At 44.0% G+C, this 24,411-nt stretch overlaps 1 protein-coding gene and 1 non-coding gene across 4 annotated transcripts in view; both read left to right on the plus strand.

Annotated features, from left to right (window-relative positions):
- DGLUCY (D-glutamate cyclase) overlaps window positions 1-24,411 on the plus strand; it is a 116,605-nt gene that overhangs the window by 37,928 nt on the left and 54,266 nt on the right. For all 3 annotated transcript variants that reach the window (XM_077819266.1, XM_077819265.1, XM_077819267.1), the window contains exons 6-10: window positions 1,573-1,695; window positions 9,096-9,293; window positions 16,279-16,539; window positions 17,122-17,221; window positions 19,498-19,646. In XM_077819266.1, the coding sequence (XP_077675392.1) occupies window positions 1,573-1,695; window positions 9,096-9,293; window positions 16,279-16,539; window positions 17,122-17,221; window positions 19,498-19,646 (831 nt within the window). The remainder of the gene's footprint in view (window positions 1-1,572; window positions 1,696-9,095; window positions 9,294-16,278; window positions 16,540-17,121; window positions 17,222-19,497; window positions 19,647-24,411) is intronic.
- Window positions 19,154-19,227, plus strand: TRNAI-AAU (transfer RNA isoleucine (anticodon AAU)). Its single transcript has one exon. It is a non-coding gene; the product is annotated as a tRNA-Ile (tRNA).

The following is a 24,411-nucleotide window of genomic DNA, read 5'->3' on the forward strand; positions in this document are numbered from 1 at the left end:
AACAATCAGCCTAAATTTCAAGTGGCTACATTAAAAACCTAAACCTTTTTATAGGTACATAGGTACTGATTTGTTTACAATTTAGTTTAGCTGAAAGTGAAGGTTTGATGTGACTGAACACAGAAAATGTGTTGGATAAAGAGATGGATGTGTGAAACAGGGAAAGAAGTAATGTAGTCTATATGGATTTCAGTAAAGTATTTGATTAAATCTTATTTGAAAAATACATGTGGTTTGGCTTGAATATGTGCACTGTCCCATCATTGGAAAGGGGAACAATAAATGGCAGTGTTGGGAGATGTCAATTTCGAGACAGGGGATCAGTTGTAAGTCTGGTATTATTTAGCATCTTCATTAACGAATTTGAAAGTAAACACCACATTGCATTTCAAAATGATATTGAACTAAGATGTGTTAAAAACAACTCTGAGGACAGAGAAAATAATACAACTGACTTGGAGAGTTTGGAAATACAGTCAAGAACAAACAAAATGAAGTTCAGCATAGAAAAATGTAAGCTCATTCATGTAGGGGAAAAATGGAACACAGCTATTCAAGAGGAAGATTATGTTTGGAAAGCAAAAGATCAAAGGGCAACAGTGGAAAACATATTAGAAATGACCTTTTATTATGAGATGGTAGTAATAAAAAAAGCCAATGAAGTTATTGGTTTTGTCAAATTACAGAGCATGGAGGGAGGTCTATATAGCACTAGTGACCCTGCACCTAGAATAATGCATACAGGTCTGGGTATTTAACTGCTAGAAAGCAAACTATACATTGGAGTGCATTCAGAGAAGAGCCAACAAAAATGATTGAGGCTATTTTTGTTGGTCTCTGAGGAGAGTTTTAAATAATCACATATGGCTCACTCAAATGAAGTCTAAGGCAGGTGAGGGAAAATAAGAAAACCAGCTGCAGATGTCTGAAGAACATAAACACAAAGGAGAAAGATCAATTGTTTAGGATGATCCAGGACAGTATAACTAGAAATAATTGAATTAAGTCAAGCAAAGGAAAATTTAGGCTGAAGAACAGGAAAGGTTTGATAAGTGAGATCTAATAAGCTGTGGAATAACTGCCAAAGGGAAGTAGCGGAGGCCCTTATCTTTAGTTAATGAAAATTGGCTGGACAGAGCACTGGAGAATGTGCTGTAGGTAGGAACATGCCTGTAGTGGCAAATAGGAATAACCCACCACAACTCTTATGAAAGTAGCTCTTGAGTGAACAGATCAGTTATTGTAAGAACGTTTCCTAGGAAGTCTGAAATTCAGAGAGTGCTCAGCAGGTTTTCATTTGTCTCAGATACAGCCAGATATAATATGTAATAAAATATCATCTGTATTTTACTAATGTACAAAAAAAATTTAAGGCGTGTAATATTAGGAGAGGAACCGAGGACACATACATGCATGCTAAGGGAACCTAACAAGCCACTTGAGTCATAGGTTGGCTTTGCCATTGCTGCTTTCCATGCTGTAATTTTAACACCGTGTCACTGGATGAGCTCAGCTTTATACCATTACTGCTTTGCTGGAATTTAATGTTGTTTTACTGTTTGTCAATCATAGGCCTGTTAGGAATCCAAAACCTTTCCAGCCCAGACTATGGAGATCCAGTTCAGCCTCACCCTGGGGATGTTCCAGTGTTTTGGGCCTGTGGAATAACAGGGGTGGAAGCAGTCAGCAACTGCAGTATGTACTACATATGATGTACTTTTTATGGTTGAGATAACAGTGATTTCATTTTTATGTTGTTCACTGTACACTGAGAGACTTCTAACTGGCAGGATGTGGTTAGTGGGTCTGATCTTCATTGCCCTGAACTAGACCTGGTTGGAAAACTCTTGATGGACCCATATTCTGTTGGAACAGTTCATCTTTGAGTTATTTTCCCTATGGGTGCTCCACCTGAGGTTGTGCACATGCCCATGCACTCTTGATTGGAGATCTTTCTGCTCGTAGTACCTGCAGGGCCGCACCTGCACTGTACACTTCCTTGTGCTCCAGTCTTAGAATATGTCGACAGGAGTGGACCCGTGCTACTTCAGTTCATTCTTAACTTCCTGCAGCTTGAGATGGAGTTCTGTGGTATCAGCTATCTGGCTGACAGTTATTCTTCTGCCCTTTTACTCTTTATTTTTGTTTTATAATTAATTTTTAGTTTTGGATATTGTTAATTTACATTTTATAGCACAGATGTGCTTTGAAGGTGGGTTCCCCCATCTGTCCCCCCTTTCTTTGAGGCCCCCTTTTCTCTCAGGCCTTCTTGACTGGCAGCTTTCCTGGCAGGATATGCCCAAGATCCTAGGATTCAAGCCCTTCCAATCCTGACACAAGACTTTCTCCCTTCTGTGATAGGCATTCCAGCTGCCGCTCCTGTCCCATCCAGGCTTCAAGAGCAGATGTCAAAAACTAAAGAAAGACTATCTGAAACTGCTCTCCATGAAGTGCTCCCGTAGACCCACAGGATCAGATTTCACACACACGCACACGCGCGCGCACACACACACACACAACATTAGACTCAGCAGTGCAGAGTGCTCCAATACACAGGCGTGCACACACACACAACATTAGACTCAGCAGTGCAGAGTGCTCCAGTACACACACACACGCACACACACACACACCATTAGACTCAGCAGTGCAGAGTGCTCCAGAGACTTCATTGGCTACAACCTCCAGAAATCAGGAGATGACTTCAGGTGCACAGAGAGCTACCAAACATAAGAGACCCCACTCCCCTGATAGAGTATCTAGGAAAGAGAAGTCTCCACTTAGATCTGGGAGCAGGGAAACCTCACATCCAGCTGCACATACTGCCAAGGCTCCCACTAGTCATGGTATCAAGGCACCAGCATTGCTGAAGAACACTTTCTTCAAAGCCACGTGCCAAGATACTGCATACTGAAAATCTGAGTACCGAGAAGCCTACAGTTAAGCAGCCCTGAGCTATTGACTCACTGGTACCAAGATCAGACTCTTCCAGATGGAAGGACTCTTAAAAGAAATTATCTTACCAGGTACCGTCCATCAACAGCTAGATCTCTCCAAAATGACTCTGGTCTTCTCTTGTACCGCCTCCTGTACTGCTGGACACATTTCATCTGGGGGAATAGTCCCTGGGCTCATGGGTAGCTTCTAGGTACCTCTCTCACCAAGTCTACAGGGTATCCTTACACAAGAGGTCCCAGCAGGATTCCCATCCACCAGTAGCTCAGGAGCCTCCTCACACTACTCAAGAGGGGCCACCAGAGGAGCAAGAGTTCAGATGAAGTATGCCCCAGAAGAGGCAACTATGCTTTCTCTGCCATTCTACATGGACAACTTTCAGAACTTGATGAAATGCATAATAGAGGCTATACAGATTCCCATGGAGGAAATCCAGAAACAAAAGCAATCCTTGGTGTACACCTTCACCCAGGGCAAGGTAGCCTTACTTATTAATGAGGCTGTTCTCTCACCAGCCCACACAGTGTGGCAGACTCTGGCCATCATCTCACTCACCTGTACAGGGTCAATAAAAAGTACTAGGGCCCAGCCAAGGGCTCAGAGTACTTGTTTTCTCATCCCACTCCTAATTCCCTAGTCGTCAATGTCGCGAACAAAAGAAGTCAGCAATATCTGACAAAGAACTTAACCATCTGACCTTCTAAGGTGTAAGAGCTACTTATCAGTGTCTCCAATTCCGAGTTGCCAACTGCCAAGCTTTGATGGCAAAATATGATTTTACCTATTATAGTAAATGTTCTGACTTTATTGAGTCTTTGCCTCAGAACAAGAGAGAGCAGTTTCTAGCTCTTATTACAGATGGTCATACAGTAGCCATAGCCTTCCTGCAGGCCTCCCTTAACACAGTGGATATGGCCTCTCATTCTATGCCCTGTGCCCTAGTCATGTGCCAGGCCTCCTGGGTACAGTCCTCTGGCTTGCTCAAGGAAGTACAAAATATTATGGGCTTGCCTTTTATAAAGGGCCTAAGCTCTTTAGTGACATACAAACAGATCTCTTCATTCACTCAAAGACTCTAGGGTGACGTTGCACTTTCTTGGTATCTACACTCCATCTACAAAGTGAAAATATAGCAAATTTCAGACAGCACAATGCTCCCATCCGGTGTACTATAAGGCATCTCAAAGAATTATTGAGCCACCCAAGAAAAGGTTTAGGCACAAGAAAGTCCTATCCTCCATTGTCGCCTCTCAGATGGCTACCTCATCCAAATGACCATTTTGATACTTTGGTCGAGATTTCTCCCCAGTGGATCTTTAGTTATAGCATTCATCCATTCTTTCAACCTATGGAGACCGCCTTGCCCACTTCCTCCATTTTTAGGAGCATATCACCTCAGACAAATTGGTACCGGAAATAATCTTGACCGGCTACTCCAGGGTTTCTCAAACTTCATTGCACCACGACCCCCTTCTGACAACAAAAATTACTACACTACACCAGGAGTGGGGACTGAACTCGCCCAAGCCCTCCTGCCCCGGGTGTGGGGACGGAAGCCGAAACCCAAGGGCTTCAACCCCAGTCAGGGGGACTGTAACCTGAGCCCCGCTGCCCAGGGCTAAAGCCATTATGCTTCAGCCCTGGGCAGTGGGACTCGGGCTTTCGCTCCAGGCCCCAGCAAGTTTAAGCCAGCCCTGGTGGTCCGATTAAAATGTGGTCCTGACCCATTATGGGGTCCCAACCCAGAGTTTGAAAACTGTTGGGCTACTCCATCCAATTCTGCTCCCCCCCCATCCCTGTTCAGGAATCCTTCTCACAGGAGGCTCCTAAAGTAGGAGGTAGAATCCCTCCTGCAACGAAGGACGATCAAAATCATTCCTCCAGGCTTCTTCAGAAAGGGTTTGTGGTCCAGGTACTTCCTGGTCCTAAAGAAAAAAAGGAGGGTGGAGATCGATTCTAAACCTTTGCTCTCTAAAAGGTTTTTATTCATACACAGCACTTCAGGATGTTCATCCTAGCAATGACCATTCCATCGTTAGATCCCAGGGACTAGTTTGTCACCCTCAATATCCGGGATCCCTACTTTCAAGTAGCCATAGACCCTGTTCACAGTTGTTTCTTCAGGTTCATGGGGGGCACCAACCATTACCAGTACTGTGTCCTGCCATTGGGCTTATCAACAGCTCCTACAGTCTTTACAAAGTTTGCTTTGCAGAGAGGATGAGGGGTCATTCAATCTCCTCTCAAGTGACTGTGTAAGTAGGTATCAGGATGTATTTTGGCATGCTATGAGACTTGTAGATTGTACCCACCCTCCTAGAATCACTACACACTTCATGCAGGCTCAGTCTACTTCCAGTGGCCTCAAGACATTTGCAAGGCAGCCACCTGGTCCTCCATTCACATATTTTTCACAGCATTATCCCTTACTCCATGCCACCAAAGTGGACATCACATTTGGTGAAGCTGTTCTGCACGCTGTACTGGATCCACCTCCTCAGCATCCTCTTCCACATTAAGGTACTGCTTGGTAGTCTCCTCATGAGAAACCCAAATGGACAACACTTGAAAAAGGAGAGGTTACTTACCTTGTATAGTAACTGGAATTCTTTGAGATGTTTTGTCTGTATGGGTGCTCCACTACCCACCTTCCTTTCCCTTTTGCTTCAGACTTTTACTATGCTCTGAGGTTGAGAAGGAACTGGAGAGGTATGGGTCTGCTTTTCTCCATATGCCCTCTTACTGGAGCATAAGGCAGCATACAATACAGGTGCGGACCTGTGGGATATATTAGCAGAAAAATCTCTGATCGAGAGTGCACAAGTGCATGCATATTCTCAAATGGAACACCCATAGGGACAAAACAACTTGAATTCCAGTTACTGTACAAGATGATGAATAACCTCTTCTTCCAGCAGAATCAAAATGAAATGCAAAATCATGTTGTTTTCACCAAAATTTTGTTTAGGAGGAAAACCTAGAGAAAAAGAGTTATGGTAATGTGGAAAGGTTCCAGTTCAGCATTTTGGGAAAGAAACATTTTGATTTTTCATTTAGAAATTGCTTTTCTTTCACATTTTTTTTTCAAATTTTGTATTATGTTATGTATATATACACTTGGAAGGATTAGATTTTAATTGCTGTCAGTAAACATAGATTTCACCATACACACACAAAATGATGAAAAAAATCTTTCCATCAATAATAATTTAACTTTACAGATAGACAGAGTAAGAAAAATGCTGCTTGAGAACTTTAGTTTGATTTTAAGGATATGTATTTTGTACATTTTGACATGTGATGCTGGCAATTTTTGTTTTGATAGTTATAAAACTTTAACTTTTGTGAACCTCAACATATACTGTCTTAAATAATTATTGCCTGACCCTCCCGCATAATTTCCTGCAACTGTAAAAATTAAAATTGAATAAAAAAATATGGGGAGAATACAGTAAAAGCTTTTTTTTTATCTGGCATGTTGGGAGAATGGGGGTTGCTGGTGTCATAAACATACAGCTAAGGGTAGTATAAAATCCCTCCTTTACTTAAGCTTATCTGTACCAGCTTAGGTTAAAAACTTCCCCAAGGCACAAATTCTTCCTTGTCCTTGGAACAGTATCGCTGCCACCACTGAGTCAGTTAGACAAAGGTTTAGGAAAAGGACCACTTGGAGTTCCTGTTTCCCCAAAATATCCCCCAAACCTCTTCACCCCCTTTCCTGGGGAGGCTTGAGAGTAAACAAGGTGAGCACAGACCAGCTCTTTGGGTTTTTAGGACACTAAAAACCAATCAGGTTCTTAAAAGCAGAGCTTTATAATAAAGAAAAAGTAAAAGAAGCACCTCTGTAAAATCAGGATGGAAGGTAATTTTCCAGGGTAATCAGATTAAAAAAACAGAGGATTCCCCTCTCAGCAAAACTTTAAAGTTACAAAAAAAAAAACAGGAATACCGCTCCCTCTTAGCCTAGGGAAAATTCACAAGCTAAAACAAAAGATAATCTAATGCATTTCCTTCCTATTACTTACAATTTGTAATCTTAGATGCTTAGTTCAGGTATGGCTTTAGGAGATGTATTTTTCTTGCCCTGGTTCCTCGCTGTCCTGGAGAGAACACAAAGAAACACAAAACAAAAACTTTCCCCCACCAATTTGAAAGTATCTTCTCCTCTTATTGGTCCTTTTGGTCAGGTGCCAACCAAGTTATCTGAGCTTCTTAACTCTTTACAGGTAAAGGAGGGATTTTATGCTACCCTTAGCTGTATGTTTATGACAGCTGGTAAGTGAAAAATTCTAGTTAACTAAGAGGGTGGGAGTGGGGGCACTCAGGGCTCAGGCTCTGGGAAGGAGTGTGGGGCAGGGGGTTGGGGTGCACGGGGAAGTGCAGGGTGCCAAATCTGGAAGCACCGAATCTGCAAGCAGCGACCGGTCCCTGCGGCCCCTAGGCTGAGGTGCGGCTGGGCGGCTCTGCACACACTGCCCCCATCCACACACACTACCCCGGCAGCTTCCATTGGCCGCAGTTCCCGGCCAATGGGAGCTGCAGAGCCTGTGCTGGGGCGGGGGCAGCATGCGTAGAACTGTTTAGCTTCTAAGGGGCAGCAGGGACTGGTCGCTGCTTGCGAGGAGCCACCCACGGTGAGTGTCCCCCTGGATCCAGCACCCCACATCCCCTCCCACATCCAAACTCCCTCCCAGAGTCCTCGCCCCAACCCCTACACCCCCAAACTCCCTCCAAGAGCCTGTGCCTCGCATCCCCCCCAGCCCTGCACACACACACACCCCGCACTCCGAACCCCTCGTGGCCATTCCTCCGCCTAGGAGCAACAGGAACATGTTGCCGCTTCTGGGGAGCCACATAGGGAGCCTGCCGGCCTCACACCAACCGGGACTATAAAGCAGACTTTCTAATAAGATTAGAAATGGCAGTGTATAGAGCTTTCTGGTTGGTACAGGGCCGGATAACACAGCTTTTACTGTACTTTAAAACCATAATTTTACACTACTGTGAAAATTTAACTCAATAACAACAACAAAATGCTTAAAAGTAAACATCGGTATTACCTGTCAAAATTATTTTAAAAATCTAATTTTGCCAAGCCTACTTATTTTACAATATAAAATAAAATCAACTGAAACAAAACATTCTGATTTTCTCAAAAAAATCCATTGACAGATCCAAAAAAAAAATTTTCCTGAATTTTCTTTCACAGAGAATTTCAAAAATTTGGCTGTTTGTTCCAAATCACAACAAAAACAAACTTCAGGATTCTTTGTGAAACAGCATTTCCATTCTCCACACAGCTCTGCACTGTACCTTATGCAGACATTTATATTTAATGCAAAGTGAGGGCACAGTGGATGTGAAATGATTGCAAACCTAAGTGGCAGTGTTTTACATTGTGTCTAAATGACTACACATTATTTTTTTAATGCTTCTGCAAAGTGAGTTTAGTAACATGGACTAGAGCAGTGCTTACAGAAGGTAGGCTGCCTCTCACACACATTTACTATATAGCAAATTCACATATACTAAAGAAAGGCAATGTTGTTTAGTGTTTGTTCTACAGAACTGCATGACTGATTATATTTTAATCCCAGCTGTACCACTGACTCATTGTATGACTGTGGACAAGTCACTTGTACCTAAATTGTCAAAACTATCATGATTTAGGGTGCCCCACTTGAGACATCTAAGACCTGATTTTCAGATTAACTCCATTGGGAGCTGCAAGTTCTCAGTGCCTCCAAAATCAGGTTCTAGATCGCTCAAGTTGGGTAACAAAAGTGGGGACACTTCTGAAAATAAAAGCCTGATCATCTAAATACGTTTTCTTATAGTCTTTTTCTTAAGTGAAAATGCATTCAGCTGATCCATAAGCCTACCTTTCTCTCCTCCAGACGCGTGCGTGTGTGTGTGCGTGTGTACACACACACACAAACGTACAATGTTACATATGTATATATTTGATTAGCTCCCTTCACATGTCACTTGTCGTAGATTGTAGGCTCTTTGGGGTAGGGACCATGTATATGTTTTAGGATGCAACTTTTCTATTATTCTTATCGTTCTGGTGCTTTATCAATAATATTTATTTGTTATTGGTATAGCATATTGAGTTGAAGTTTTTCCATCTATTGTAGAGTCTCCCCTGGCTTTTACACATTCTCCTGGCTGCATGTTTGTTACTGACCTGAAGAATGAGGATGCTGCAGTTCATAACTCTAAAGAAATCCCGAAGGTCCACTGCATTTCTCAAAATCCTTTGCATTATAGCATTGCATCAGAAACAGCTGTACAAAAGATAAGAGAACTAGAAAGCCTAATTGGAGTAGATCCAGGTAAAATAAAAATTCTTTCTTGAGTTACTGAAGAATTAATAATTCTGGAAACATAGGATTTGTCTTACTAAATTAGTATGATCCATTCCATTCATTTAGATATTGCACAGTTGACATTAAATAGTAAACATTTAAAGGTAATTCCAAATGTTACAAAGAATTCCAATGTTAGATTATTCTGATTGAACATTGTTAATTCTTCCCTTCCACCTTACCAAATGGACTACTTTGGGCCAGCCTAAGGTACTGGTTTGCACCGGATAAAGGGAGGCATCAATTCAGTTCCCATTCCTGGTCTCATTTTCAGACTCTGAGTTCTAGACAGTCAGGCCTGGTGGTTAAAGCAGTGTCCGAGAACAGATATCAAGGGTTAAAGCCGGAGGTAGAGTTGGGACCAGGCCGAGGGCAGCACTAAAACTGGGGTCCAGGAACAAACCATGAGTAAGAACTGGGGTCAGAGTCCATAGATATGTCAACTCAGGATCGTAGTCAGAATTTGGAAGCAAGATGAAGTCGAAGCTGGGCTGGAGCCAGTCCAAGGGTCTGGGAGTCAGGAGCTGGGTGCAGGGCTGGAGCAGGTCAGGACCGGGGCTGGAGCAGGCTAGAACAAGGCTGGGGCAGGAACAGGGATAGTATCAAGGGAAGGCTGGAAGCATAAGGAATCTGTAACACCATGAAGCAGCAGGAAGATTCCTAGCCAAATGGTGCTGTTGCACACACCAAGTTGTGGCTCTGGTGGGGAGTGTGAAATACCTATGCCTGGGAGTCATCTACCCCTGCCCTGGATAGGCTGTTGCCTCATGCCTGAGAGATGAATCACCGCAGGCTCTGCTGGAGGGGTGGGTCATAGCTGAGTGAGCAGCCCTGGTCCAGCTGAGGGGTTGCCTTACACTCATTTTCATGCTATCTTGTACTGCTGACCATCACTGAAAACAGTAGGCCGATTGCACCTGGCTGCTGCAAGGTGATGTGAGAACTAGCTTGTGGCTCTCCACAGGAAGAAATCTAGTTACTGTATATAAATAGGGCCCTACCAGTGCTTAATTTGTAATGAAAGAGGAGATGGGGCTCAAGCAATTATTTACTTTTATAATGGACTTGGCAAGGTTTACCGGGCTCAGTCCTGGCAAGCCCTGGCACAAATTTAGCACTGGGCCATACCAAATTCATAGTCCCTTTTGGTAAATGTCATGGTCATAGGATTTAATGAAATTTCATGGTTTCAAATATTTAAATCTGAAATGTCATGGTGTTGTAACCATGGGAGTCCCAATTCAAAAGGGGGTTGTGTGTGAGTGGGGGGTGGCAAGTTTTTGAAGGGTGGTCACAGTATTGGCACCCTTACTTCTGCGCTGCTGCTGACAGCAATGCTGCCTTCACAGCTGGGTGCCCAGCCAGCAGCTGCCACTCTCCAGCATCCAGCTCTCAAGGCAGCAGTACAGAAGTAAGGGTGGCAATACTATATCATGCCACCCTTGCTTTTTGTGCTGCTGCTGGCAGTAGTGCTGCCTTCAGAGTTGGGCTCCTAGCCAACAGCCGCTGCTCTCCAGCTGCCCAGTTCTGAAGGCAGCGCTGCCGTCAGCAGTACTGCAGAAGTAAGAATGGCAATACTGCAACCCCCCCCCCCCCCTACAATGGCCAGATTTCATGAAGGAGACCAGATTTCATGGTCCATGATGCATTTTTCGTGGCTGTGAATTTGGTAGGGCCCTATATATAAATGAATACTAGTAGGAATTGCTAGTACATGAACTGCAGAGCTGCTAAACATACTGGCATCAGCCCTGGAATAATTCCCTATGTGAGATGATGGTGACAAGGGCTACTGCATCCTTTAACAGCTTTTCAGTACCATTTCACTCCTTCATATATAAAGTGTGCTGGGGATTTTATTTGTCTATGTACTTTTAAACACTGACTTCTTCTGAATTGAATAATATCTTGCTTTGCTTAAATGTGCATGTACAACAAGTTTGGGGAAGGCAACATACTAAGATCAGGTATTGTATATCTTTCCTGTTCAGTACTTCAGCTTACCTTTCTGCTGTAGCACAGACCAGAGTTTAGTTTTTTCAGGGCTTATACAGAATTTAATTTCTGATAGAAGGAGAATGACACAAACTCTAAAGGAAAATTTATGAACTAAATATCTATCTATGAATGCATAACAGTTTACCTATAACCCTTGAAGTAACTGTGAACAATGTCAACAACTCTTTTAAGGGTTTTTCCCCAAGTTTTAGTACTGATTACTTTTGCAAGTCTCAGTGCAAAATATAATTATGTACACATACATACATACACTCTTCTGGGGTTCTTTTCTGGGAGATTTTACCCCTCTCAGTCTCTGTAGAATGGTGTCCAAACCCTCTGTAGAGCATGCAAGCAAGCTCCTTGAAGTCTGGGAAACAAGTGATAGTCCCACAGTCTCCTTAAAACTTCCTTTGAGTCTCCGAAACAACAGTCTGCAATTTGCACAGCCTGCAACAATTTTAGTTGCCTTCTTCTTCTCCAAATCTGGCAATCAGTTTGACCCTGAGCACGTGGAATACAGATAGGGACCACACATCTTGAATAACTTCCAGTAACAGCAAGTAACCTCCATTTCCTCCTGGTAGCCTAGAAGGGAGGGAATATGGCAAGTACAGGGGATGAGTTTGTGTTCTTTCCCTAGCATGGAAGCCAAAAATGCAGGTCTAGGGTGCGGTTAGTGTAAATCATGGGGATAGTGCCCCGAATGTGCTCTGTACTGGCTCAACAACACATATCCGATACATCCCTGCCCCATACAGATTAAATAAGCAAGATATACAAACAGGAAAATTCCATCTGATTTTCTGTCTCTTGTGTGAGAACAAAACACACTTATTGCATTATCCCTGTGTGGTATGTTGGGCTTAGCTGATGGGCTCCAGTTGGTCCCTCTCTCGCCACCCTCGCTGCATGTATGGACTGAGGATGCTTGTGCACTGTTAGACCTATAGAAACAAATTACATGATTATAACAAGAATGCTAACATCCCCCAGGTATTGACTGTGCTCCCCTTTTATCACTGTGCCTCCCAGTGACAGCGACAGGAGAGACATCAATGGAAATGTGGTGCCATCCCCCTCGTGACACCCTCTTAAAATTGCTCCTGTTTACAGACATTGCTGCATTTGAGCTGATTTCTCTCCTCAAGCCAATAGTGTGATTTTTATCAGGCCAACAACTCTCATCAGAACAAAGTCCTTATCATTCTATTTACACTCAGTGTGTCTGCTTCCTGGTAGGGCAAGTTTGAGGAAGTAACAGGCCATGGCACCAGAAACACCCACCTACCCAGGACTGTATTCATTGCAGAATTATTGTGGGCCAATATGAGTTATTGAAAAAGGAAAAATGGTTCCCAAGAACTGGGAGGGTCAATGGAACGTTGTCACCTCCACATCTGGGTCTTTGCTTTGTCTCATTTTCTAGGTTTATCTTCCTCAGTCCCTGCCCACATCTTTCACTTTCTTCCCAGCTTCCTTACCTTTACTTATCATAGACCCGTCTCTCATCAAAACTCCTAGCCCACAACACTACTGAATTGAGCAGACATTTGGAATCCAAACCAGGATCTGTTTCCAAATTTCCCCAACAGCTCCCTCTTTATAAAGAGCTGAGCAAAACTACAGTAACTCCTCGCTTAACGTTGTAGTTCTGTTCCTGAAAAATGTGACTTTAAGTAAAACAATGTTAAGCGAATCCAATTTCCCCATAAGAATTAATGTAAATAGGGGGGCTTAAGTTCCAGGGAAATGTTTGAAGTGGTGAAGTCCGAGGATGGAAGAGGGTGGGATATTTCCCAGGGGATGCCTTACTGCTAAATGATGAACTAGCAATTGTCTGAGCCATCAAGGGTTAACTCGTTGTTAATATAGCTTCACACTCTACAAGGCAGCATGAATGGAGGGAGGGGAGACAGCATGGCAGTCAGAGACACACACCCTGTGTGTGAGAGAGAGATGCACATTGCTCCTTTAAGTACCTGACCCCACTCTTAAGTACACTGCCTTTTTAAATTAACCAGCAAGCTGAGATGGCAGCTGCTGGCAGGAAGCTCCCTCCGTCCTGAGCCCTGTCGTGTGTGTGTCTCCTGTTCTATGGAAGATGGGATAAGCGGGGTGCAGGAGCAGGGTGACGCCCTGACATGAGCCCTCCTCTTCTCCCCTCTCCCCCTCCTGCACAGCAAGCAGGAGACTCTGGAGAGCAGCTCCAAGGCAGAGGGCAGGAGCAGCACATGGCAGTGTGGGAAGGGACAGCTGAACTGCCAGCAATTGATAGCCTGCTGGGCGGCTGCCACACAGGAAACTTAGGGGAAGGACTCCTTTTCTTTTAGGGGAACGGGGAGCTGATAGGGGGTCGACCCTGGTTCCAAGCCCCTATCAGCTAGCTGCAGCGGGCTGCTCTTCCTGCAAGAAGGGGACACAGCAGGCAGCCAAACAACGTTATAAGGGAGCATTGCACAGCTTTAAACAAGCATGTTCGCTAATTGATCAGCAACATAACAACGTTAACTGGGACGACTTTAAGTGAGGACTCACTGTACCTGAGCCAGCCCTTCTATCCTTTGGGGTGAAAGAAATCTGAATCCACATCTGAATATTGCACCTTAGCCCCGTCACCAACGATGACTCACCCCTTATGGTGGATCAGGGACTCCTTCCAACCTCTTCTTTCCTCTCCCCCTCTGAGTTGCAGATTGGACAATTGTCTCCATAAACCCCCAAGTCCATGCCACTGCACTTACCTAATGGGAGGTGATGTGCTTTTCTGACCATCTGCATTCGTCTTCTCTTTCACTGTCTCTGTATCAGTAGTGCTAGGGTTGCAGAAAAGGTTATTGGCTGCTCCTCTCCTTCAACCATACTGACAGTGCAGAACAGGGATTGGTCCTGACACAACCTACTGGATAGATGAGGTCATCAGCATTCTGATATCCAGTCAGAGGCAGATTAAGCTATTGTGGGGCCCTGGGCTGGAACAAGTTGGGGCCCCTCCCCACTCCTTCTGCCTACAATCCCCCCCACACACACACACTCCTGGCAGGGAAATGGGGTTGGGGCGCGGGGGCTTGTCCTGCCTCGCTCCCCCACCCGGCATTCCTGCCGGGGAGCTGGGTTGGGGTGCGGGAGCTTGTCCCACTCCAGCTTGTCCCAGTCGGCACTCCTACAGGGCAGTGGGGTTGGGGTACAGGGGCTTCCCCTGCCGGCCCCGTGTTCCTGCCAGGGAGCAGGGTCGGGGCAAGGGGGCTTGCCCCACTCCTTGGCAGGAGCAGCAGGTGGAGCAGGGCAAGCCTCTGTGCCTCAACACCACTCCCAGGCAGGAGCTCCGGGTGGGTGGAATGGGTTGGGATGTGGGGGCACACATTTTTCCGGGGCGCTGGCCCCATTTGGCCCAGTGGCAAATCTGACCAAAGAAATCACTGCATTTTCACTGACCACACACTCATAGTTCCAGTCCCACTCCCTCTTCCCAGATAGCTCCAAGCAACATGGGGCTCAATCTGACTGTTAGTATTTAACATTCATCGTGCAGTATGGCCTAAAGGCCATAGTCAGGTTGGTCTCTGCTAGGCCTGGTATTCCATTTTCTTCCAGGGGATTGAGTTTCTTACACTGGACTCACAGCCTGTTAATTGCACACTCTCCCTCAAGCCCCATCCCTCAATACCTCAACCAGTTCAGAAAGAATTACTGATTTGGCCATTATTCAATAAATCTATGATGAAGAAACAGGTTAGAGCAAACAGGTTTGGACAAGTTCAAATGACATTGTCCCTTTCCCATTTAGGAGACAGCCCCTAGCCACAGTGTGAAATGCCCACTTACAAATCGATTGCCCTGCCTTGTCCTGCTGCAGTTTTTCTGTGTGTACTTGTGAGCGCATGCATGAGCCTGAGTTTAAATGTATATCTATGCATTTGGACATGGATTGTGCTTGAGCTTGTTTGTGTAAAATGAGTGGGGTCTGGATCTACTCAACCTGATTTTGTTCTTTACAGAACAACTTTGGGCCAAGACGCCTGAATTATTGAAAAGGGAAAAGTGGCTCCTGAATGGGAGGATCAATGAGCAAAATCCCTTCTGCCCCAGAGTCTCTCTTGTCATATTTTCTAGGTTTATCTTCTGCATTCCCTTCCCACATCTCATATTTTTTTCTCATTTCACATCACTTACCAAAACTCCTGCCCCCAACACTTCTGAATTTAGCACTGATTTTGAATATGAGCGTGGATCTGCTTCTGAATTTATCCACTCACTCAGTATTTATAATGAGCGGAACCAATACCCATTGGCTTCTTCTCTATAAAAAATTGAAATGAAGCCCTCATCCATTTGGGGTTTCAGAAATCTGAATCAAATCTGCAGTTCAGCTTAGTCCGGGCTGAGGGAGGCTTCCCAACCTCTCCTTTTTTGTAAAGGGACCACTAGGTACAACAAAAATAACACTCTACTCCCAGGACTACAGGCTAGAAACCTGCTGCTTTATTCAAATGCATCTCAAACAAAGATGGGGGTATGGAACTCCCAGTGACAAACATGATGTAGGCAGAGGTAGAGCACGGCTCCATTCCCTAATATTTTGGGTAACTCATTTACCCAACAGTGACCACTTTATGATATCCTTCACAAGCGCACACATCAGTAGTGATCCCAGTAGCGCTGCAGAATGGACAATAGTCTTCACAACCTTCTATAAATTCATTCAGGAGACTCGCTGCACTTACCTAGTGGGAGATGATGTGCTTTGCTGATGGTCTCCATTCCCCTGATCTGTCACTATCTCTGGATCAATAGGGATAGAGCCTGGCAAAGGGTTGTTGGCTGCTCTTCTCGTCCCTGCCAGGCACTTTGACAGTGATGGACAGGGATTCGTCCTAACAGAACCTCTTGGAGGTATTAATATGCTAAAAATCTAGCACCGTCTTTAAAAAAGAAAATTGTTTTTGATTTTTAGGAGACCGGGGAGTGAAACATTTGTGCTGCCAGGATGAGCTGCTAAAGACTTGCCTCTCCCTTTCACATGCCCGATCAGTGCTGATAACCACTGGATTTCCTACTCACTTCAACCATGAGCCACCTGAAGAGAATGATGGACCTCCAGGAGCCATTGCTATGGCAGCCATGTTGCAGAGCTTGGAGAAACATGTTGTTATAGTAACAGACCAGAGAGCCATGAGTTTGAATAAAAAGATTATTGAAGATGCTGTTCAGCAAGGTAAAACATGCAGTTAGGCAACAAAGACTGTTAGCTTTTCAGTTTTAATTTGCTAATCTGGTTCAAGATCTATTTCAGTGCAATCGCTAAATTAGATCAGGCCTTCAAGAAGTGCTCTAGCATATAGACAAAAAGGGCCAGATCCTCACCTGGCTAAATCAGCATAGCTCCATTGACTTCACTGGAACTATACTGATTTATACCAATTGAGCATCTAGTTCGTAATCTTTTGAAATCCATCTAGAATCTTTCTTCCTATTACCACTGCATTTTGAAATTTAGTGTATCATCAAAAAGAAGGAGGTGAGAAGAGAGCTTATTTTTAAAGTGTCTTCATCCCTGCACATCATCTCACTTTTGTCAGTCCAGATAATGTCTCTGGACTCTGGCTTGTAGCTCTGATTGTGCAAAAGCTAAGGATGGGCAACTAGTGCAGTATTTCCAGCTGGGAAATATTGTCTTATACAATCATATGTTTGCAAGAATCACCTTACAGTTCTAACTGTTCTGTTCTTTTAAAATCGAAGCTAAGCACACAAAAAATGACCTAGGGAATCCATTTTGTATTTTTCTTTGCTCTAGGGGTACTGAAGACACCAGTGCCTCTATTGAGTTATCAGGGAGATGCTGCAGAGTCCGCTTTGATGTTTTTGTGTGAGAATGGGAATCTTGAAAGACCCAGGTATGTGTACTAAGTTCCTGAAAATGAGTAGCAAGGAGGCTATGCAAAGTCATAGTGAAAGGAACGGCTCTGTTCACAGAAGATATAATGATTGCAAGCAACGCTTTGAAGTATGAAGTATCTGCCAATCAAATTGTTTTGTTCCTCTTTTTAAATGACTATGTTTTTATAAAATATATATTAAGTAAATATTACAATAGCAGTTGAAGGTCTGAAATTAAAGGAAGAAAATTCTGAGTCAAACACTCCACTCTGCTGTAGTATTGCAGTGCATGTGAAATACAGGATCCCACATTATTCTGCGACCTCTGCAATCCCAATGCACAACAGGAAATGGGGAAGGAAGTACATTACTTTGCACTTATATGGCACCTTTCAGATGAAAATCTTAAAGAGCTCTACAAACATTCATTAACTTACTTTACACCTGTGAAATGCTGTACATCATTATACCCATCTTATCAATGGGAAAAGTAGGCCACAGAGAGATTAAAGGTCTTTCCAAAGACTATACAAAGTCCAGTGGCAGAGTCAGGAATAGAATCCTGGAGTCCGGGACTGTAGTCCACTTTCATCCATGTTCAAATCTTTGATGATCCATTTTATTCCAGTATGGAAGATCCTCCTATCTGTTTTTAATAGTCTGAAAAAGATCCTCATTGTCTTTAGACACCCCAGCCAAAATTTTTGAAAAGTGCATGTATTTCTGAAAACTCATTCAAACTATGTAAGTGCAAACTCTGATGTGCACGAAAACCCCGATTTGAACATGCATATATTTAGGGTTTGTATACATGCATTGGAGTTTGCACTAAAATGTCCATACATTGAATATGTGGCCAGCAACTTACCCTTCCTTTTAATGGACTTACTTGTGGGGGGGAGGTGATCTTGAAGTTTCTCTGTGTAGAGGTGTATAATAAAGTTAGCAGCCAATTCTCTTTAATAAGGGCTTATCATCTAAATATATGCATCTTCAGTTCATTCAATTTCCCTTTCTTTCTATGGGTTAATAAAAAATGTAATTTCAATAACACCCTGTTTTTCATTTCTCATACACTAGGCTCAAGAGGATGCTTTTATAATTGAACATAAATCAGCTACAGCTGATTTGTACCTCAATAGATCACATAATCCTAGGAGGCTAAACTGAATATTTTTTCATGTTGGAAACTCAATTGCACAAGGAGAAATACGATCACAGTGTGTATTAGTCCATATCATAAAACCACTTAGTAACTTGGGACAATTGGTAGCCTCTATTCAGTAGAACTGGAGTAGTAGGGTGTTGCACATTAGGCTTGAGGTATATTGGCAGAGCTCTGGGGCGAAAATCCTAAACAGGGACTGCCTAAAACAGAGCCTACCTGCATGCTTCCCATCCACATTTACAAGCACCAAATTTGTCAAAAATCTTAAACAAAAGAAACCAAATAAATGGGTAACTTACAAGCAATATAGTACTTTAAATAGGAAATTATGAATAATAAACTGGACTTGCCAATATCCCTATGTGAGGTGCTACCTACTTTTTAACTGAGGCACAGAGAGGCTAAAGCCCAGATCCATAAAGGTATTTAGGTCCTAACTCCCATGGATATAAATAGGAGTTAGGTACCTAAATATCTCTGAGGATCTAGGCTCTAAAGTGGTTCACCCAGTCCTCCACTGGGTGGAGAAGGATTTCAACTCTCTCTCCATTCATTGCTGGCAGTTTGAAGGGGCTGCATTAAAGCTACCAAGAAAACAAACCAAATATTGAAAACAAAATGTATAGGCCCAAACTCAAGAGTGAGATAAACGACGCTGTAAATTACATGTTGGGTATAAGTTGGTGGGAAAACAGATGTACAGCAAGTGGTCCAATCTGGCATTCAGAGGCTTTGCAAAATGAGTGTAACTTGCACCTAAGGAGACAGAAGTGAAGCATGTGGCTGGTTAGCTCAGTTGGTTAGAGCGTGGTGCTAATAATGCCAAGGTCGCAGGTTCGATCCCCGTACGGGCCACCGTGCAACATTTTACACGGGGGAGGGATAGCTCAGTGGTTTGAGCATTGGCCTGCTAAACCCACGGTTGTAAGTTCAATCCTTGAGGAGGCCATTTAGGGATCTGGGTCAAAAATTGGGGATTGGTCCTGCTTTGAGCAGGGGGTTGGACTAGATATCTCCTAAGGTCCCTTCCAACCCCGATATTCTATTCTAAAAGCAACTGACAGAAAAATGTAAGATCTAAGTTTCGCAATTCCCCCCATTAACTATCACCTTGTCTCTGACTAGATTTGATCATCTGATAGCAATAGAACGTGCAGGGATGGCTGCTGATGGCAATTATTACAATGCAAGGAAAGTCAATATTAAGCATCTAGTGGATCCCATCGATGAACTGTTTCTAGCTGCACATACCATCCCTGGAGTCACAACAACAGGTAAGTGTGAGACTGTGGCATCTCCTCAATGATGAGAGAAAGGCAAAACATAGAAAAGGAAGGGAGGATAAAATAGCAGCCAGCTTCCAAAAGACTACTTCGGGACTGCCACTGTTTGTCTCTGCCAAATTGAAAGGACCAGCTAGCCAAAGGCGGCATGCGAGCTGATTTTCAGTGGCACTCACGCTGCCCGGGCCCTGGCCACGAGTCCGGGGGGGCTCAGCATTTTAATTAATTTTAAATGAAGCTTCTTAAACATTTTAAAAACCTTATTTACTTTACATACAACAATAGTTTAGTTATATATTAAAGACTCATAGAAAGAGACCTTCTAAAAATGCTAAAATGTATTACTGGCACGCAAAACCTTAAATGAGAGTGAATAAATGAAGACTTGGCACACCACTTCTGAAAGGTTGCCGACCCCAGCATACTCTCTACTCAAGTATCTGAGCCACTAACGAAAATAGGATTGACCCCTGTGAGACCACCCTAGATATGACCTCCTATTTTGACAGTGAACCATTGGTAACTACTTGTTGAGTATGGTCTTTCAACCAGTTTTGCACCCACTTTATAGTAATTTCATCTAGGGACCACATTTTCCTAGTTTGCTTATGAGAATGTGGGACTCTGTCTAAAGCCTTACTAAAAATCAAGATATATCAAGTCTACAGTCTCCTCCCTATCCACTAAGCTAGTAACCCTTTCAGAGAAGGAAATGACCTGGCATGATTTCTTCTTGACAAATCCTTGTTGCCTATTCCTTGTAATCTTATTATCCTCTAAATGGTCACAAACTGATGTTTAAATTTGTTCCAATATCTTTCCAGATATCTTAGGCTGACTGGTCTATAAACCACCCCCGGTCCTCTTTGTTTCCATTTTTAAAGATAGGTACTGTTGTATTAATTTTGATGGAATATATGGGTCCGAAGACTCAAAGATATTAACATGATCCTGAAGCTGTTTAACATTAAACAGTTTTAAACAAGATTCGGGGTTGGATATACAGAGACACAGCCTGCTTAGTACCATAGCAAATACACCATTAAAAATCCTTTATCTTTTATTAAAGATACAGAAAGAAGGAAAAACAGTTAAAGCATTTGAAATGTAAAATATTAAGTATGGCTTTCATTTAACCACAACCCTTGTTCCCTTTCCCTTAGCTGAAGAAAGTTTTTAGAAGGAACTCCCCGTTGTTTGACAGTCTCTTAGATGGTATTAAAGATGGTAACTACTGTTCATTTGGGGAAAAGAGAAGAAGTTAGTTGAGAAGGTCTGGAGCTACTGGTGTCAGTCTTGTTTCTGAAGTCCAGTTCATCTTCGAGGAGTGTCCTTGTGTGTGCTCCACTTTAAGTGTTTTGGTGCCCCTGCGCTGCTAATTGGAGATTTGTAGTAGCCGTGCTCGGTTGGGACACACATGCATCGTCCCTGTCTCGTGTTGCCTGAGGTGGTTACATAGCATTGTGTGGCCAACCCCCCACTCAGTTCCTTCTCTACCACCTTTGGCTTTAGTCAGAGCACTTAGCATCACCTCTTTATTGAACTTAGTTCACACAGTGTTTATTTAGATATAGCCTTCTCTCCTCTGTTTTATTATTTTGTTATTTTTTAAAAAAAAAACTCTCTCAGGGTAAGTTTCAATTGTTAGTGACCCCTTAGATTAGAGCTGTTCTCCCCTGAGGGAGAAAGCCCCTCTCAGAGGGGTATGTCCAGATCCCTGGGTTTCAAACACTGCCTGACATTCAGACTTTCGATTCCTATCTCGGATGGGCATTTGCAGTGTGTTCACTGCCTGGGCGAAGCACGTATACCACAGAAGTGTGCACACTATGATAAACTGAGAGCCCACACCAGGAAAGCCAGAGAATTACAACTAAAACTCCTTATGATGGAGAAATCCCTACACACAGAGTCAGAACCTGAAGCACAGACTCCCCCCTGGACAACTGTCTCCCACAATAGCCTCTGATAGAGGCTCTCCCATGGTGTCTCAGGCAAAGGAGCACACTGCTAACTACTGCGACAGGAAGTGACCTATCTTATACAACTCGAAGCAGTACCAGTTCAACACAGGGAAAGTGGTTTTTACTCACATTACTTTCTACCTCAGAAAAAACGGAAGGACGGAAGCTCATTCTCTACTTCAGACAGCTCAACAAATTTATGATTTCCAAATTATCACAATAGCAACCATAATTCCAGCGCTGGAAAGAGGGGCTTGGTTCTCAGCCCTCGATCTCCAGGACACATATTTTCATATAATGATACAACCCTCACATAGGAAGTTTCTCAGGTTTACCCTCAGAACAGAACATTTCCAATATAGGGTCCTGCCCTTCGGACTATCCATGTCCCCGTGGATCTTCTCAAAAGTCCTTGCGGTGGTCGCGGCTCATCTCGGAAGATAAAGAATTACAATTTTTCCTTATCTCAACAACTGCTTACTGACAGTGCCAACCTAACAAGAGACAATAGAGGCTACACAAAACATGGTAGGTCTGGGACTACAAATAAATATACAAAAATCAACATTGATACCTGTACAAAAACTGGAATTCATTGGAGCCTACCTCAGTTCTCTGAAAGTTACAGCCTCCCTGCCTCCGCAACATTTCACAGCCTTATGCAATCTCATCTTCACAGCAGTGAACAGCCCCCAGATCTTGGCCAAGACTTGCCTAGAATTGCTGGGTCACATGTCAGCAACAACATTTGTCGTCAAACACACCAGGATACATATGCGCTACCTGCATGCTTGGCCCTGTACTGTCTACATCCCAAACAGATATCATTTCCACAAACGCCTCACCATGCCAAAAAAAGTAAAGGTCTCCTTACATTGGTGGACATGACCAACCAATGTTTGCTCAGGGTTCCCTTCGTCCAACACCTTCCAATGATAATAACCACCACGGACGAGTCCCTCTTAGGTTGGAGAGAATACCTGAATGCCCACACTGTCCAAGGCCTCTGGTCCTCGGCAGAATCTCTCCTCCACATAAATCTACTGGAGCTATGGGCAGTTCGCAATGGGTGTTCCCATTTTCTCCAAATGATCAAGAACAAAACTGTGACGAGTCCCCCTCGGGGTTCAACATGGAACCGGGGTACCACTGAACCCTCTGACTCCCCAGCCTGGGTTCACTCTCACACACTGCTGCTGTGACAAACTGCAGACTGCTCCCGGTCCTACACTCCAACCATCATTCACACAGGCAGGGACACAGCCAGCTGCAGTTACATCCCGACACTCGGGAGCGGGCACATCAAAACAACCGCAGTCTATGCTGCCACCTCCTGTCAGCATAGCACAATTGACAGGTGCACCCATACAGACAACAGCTCCACAGCAGCCAAACCCACCATTACCACATCAATGCCACCAAGGCTGTCAGCACCACAACAGTTCTTCCTTCCCAGACCTCACTGTGTCCTCGACACCCGTCTCTCCCATTCTCGGCACTGAGATCACCACAGCACTGTCAGTACCGAGAGCCGCCCCACCGCTCCACTGCCATCTGCTCCCCCATTTTTGAGCGATGACAAGGATGAGGACAAGGGAGAGACATACCTTTGCAAAGCTCTTCCCCTGCCCGCGAAATGATCAAAGGGATGTACTATACGCCACATAAGGAGTACTATACGGGGGCCAAAGAACAGCAGTGGTACGGGCACCCATGAATGGCACCTATGCCCTTCCCTCCACAGTGGCAGTATTGGGCCCCATGGATGGCATATCCCCCACACCACCTCAAACCTCCTAACCACATAGGAAGGGTACATGGCAGTCACTTGGGACCGTCGTACCGGGACCATCTGAGCCCCTTGAAGAGATGACGGGAGAACAGGAAGAAATCTCTGACCAGGATGTTGAACCAACAACCCATTTTTCTCTATCGTCCCTGGACGACACCATCATGCTCCCTCCTCCCAACGTGGGGGATAATTTTAGACATTTCAAGGATCTCTATAGGAGAGTTACAGATTTCCTTGACATCTCACTGGAGAAAGTGCAGGAGACATGCATGACATAAGCTCGTTTACATCTTGCAACCATCAGCATAATCTAAAATCACTTTACCCATGAATGATGCAATCATGGAACCTGTCAAACACATCTGGCAGACCCCTGCAACAATCACTCCAACCTGCAGGAGGTCCAACAGGAAATATGTCCCTGCAAAGGGAAAAGTTTCTTTTTTCACATCCCGCACCAAACTCCCTGGTGGTGGATGCTGTTACTGAAAGGGGCAGACAATCATACCTCAAAAACACACCGTATGACAAAGACTGGAAGAGACTCGACCTCTTTGGCCAAAAAGCTTGTTCCTCACTGATGCTTCATCTTAGAATTGCTAATTACGAAGTGTTATTAGCAAAATATGACCACACAAATTATGGCGAACTATCAGTTTTTATTGAATTTCTCCCTGAGGAGAAAAAAGAGCAATTTGGTGCACTCATTTCCAAGGGCCAACTGATCTCCAGGACAGCACTGCAAGCTGCCCTAGATTCAGTAGCTACAGCTGCATGATTTACAGCCACTGCAGTTGTAATGAGAAGGGCATCCTGGTTGCATCTCTCTGGCTTCCCGAAAGAAGTGCAAGCAACAGTGGAGGACCTGCCCTTCCAAGGGCCCAAACTTTCCGCAGCCAAAACAGATGAGTCTCTGCATGCCCTCAAGGACTCGCGGGTGACTCTGAAGTCCCTGGGTATCTATACTCCTAGGACAAAGAGAAGACAAGGAACAACAAGA

The sequence above is a fragment of the Eretmochelys imbricata genome, chromosome 6 (genome assembly GCF_965152235.1).
Source record: "Eretmochelys imbricata isolate rEreImb1 chromosome 6, rEreImb1.hap1, whole genome shotgun sequence".
In the NCBI taxonomy this organism is placed as follows: domain Eukaryota; kingdom Metazoa; phylum Chordata; order Testudines; family Cheloniidae; genus Eretmochelys; species Eretmochelys imbricata.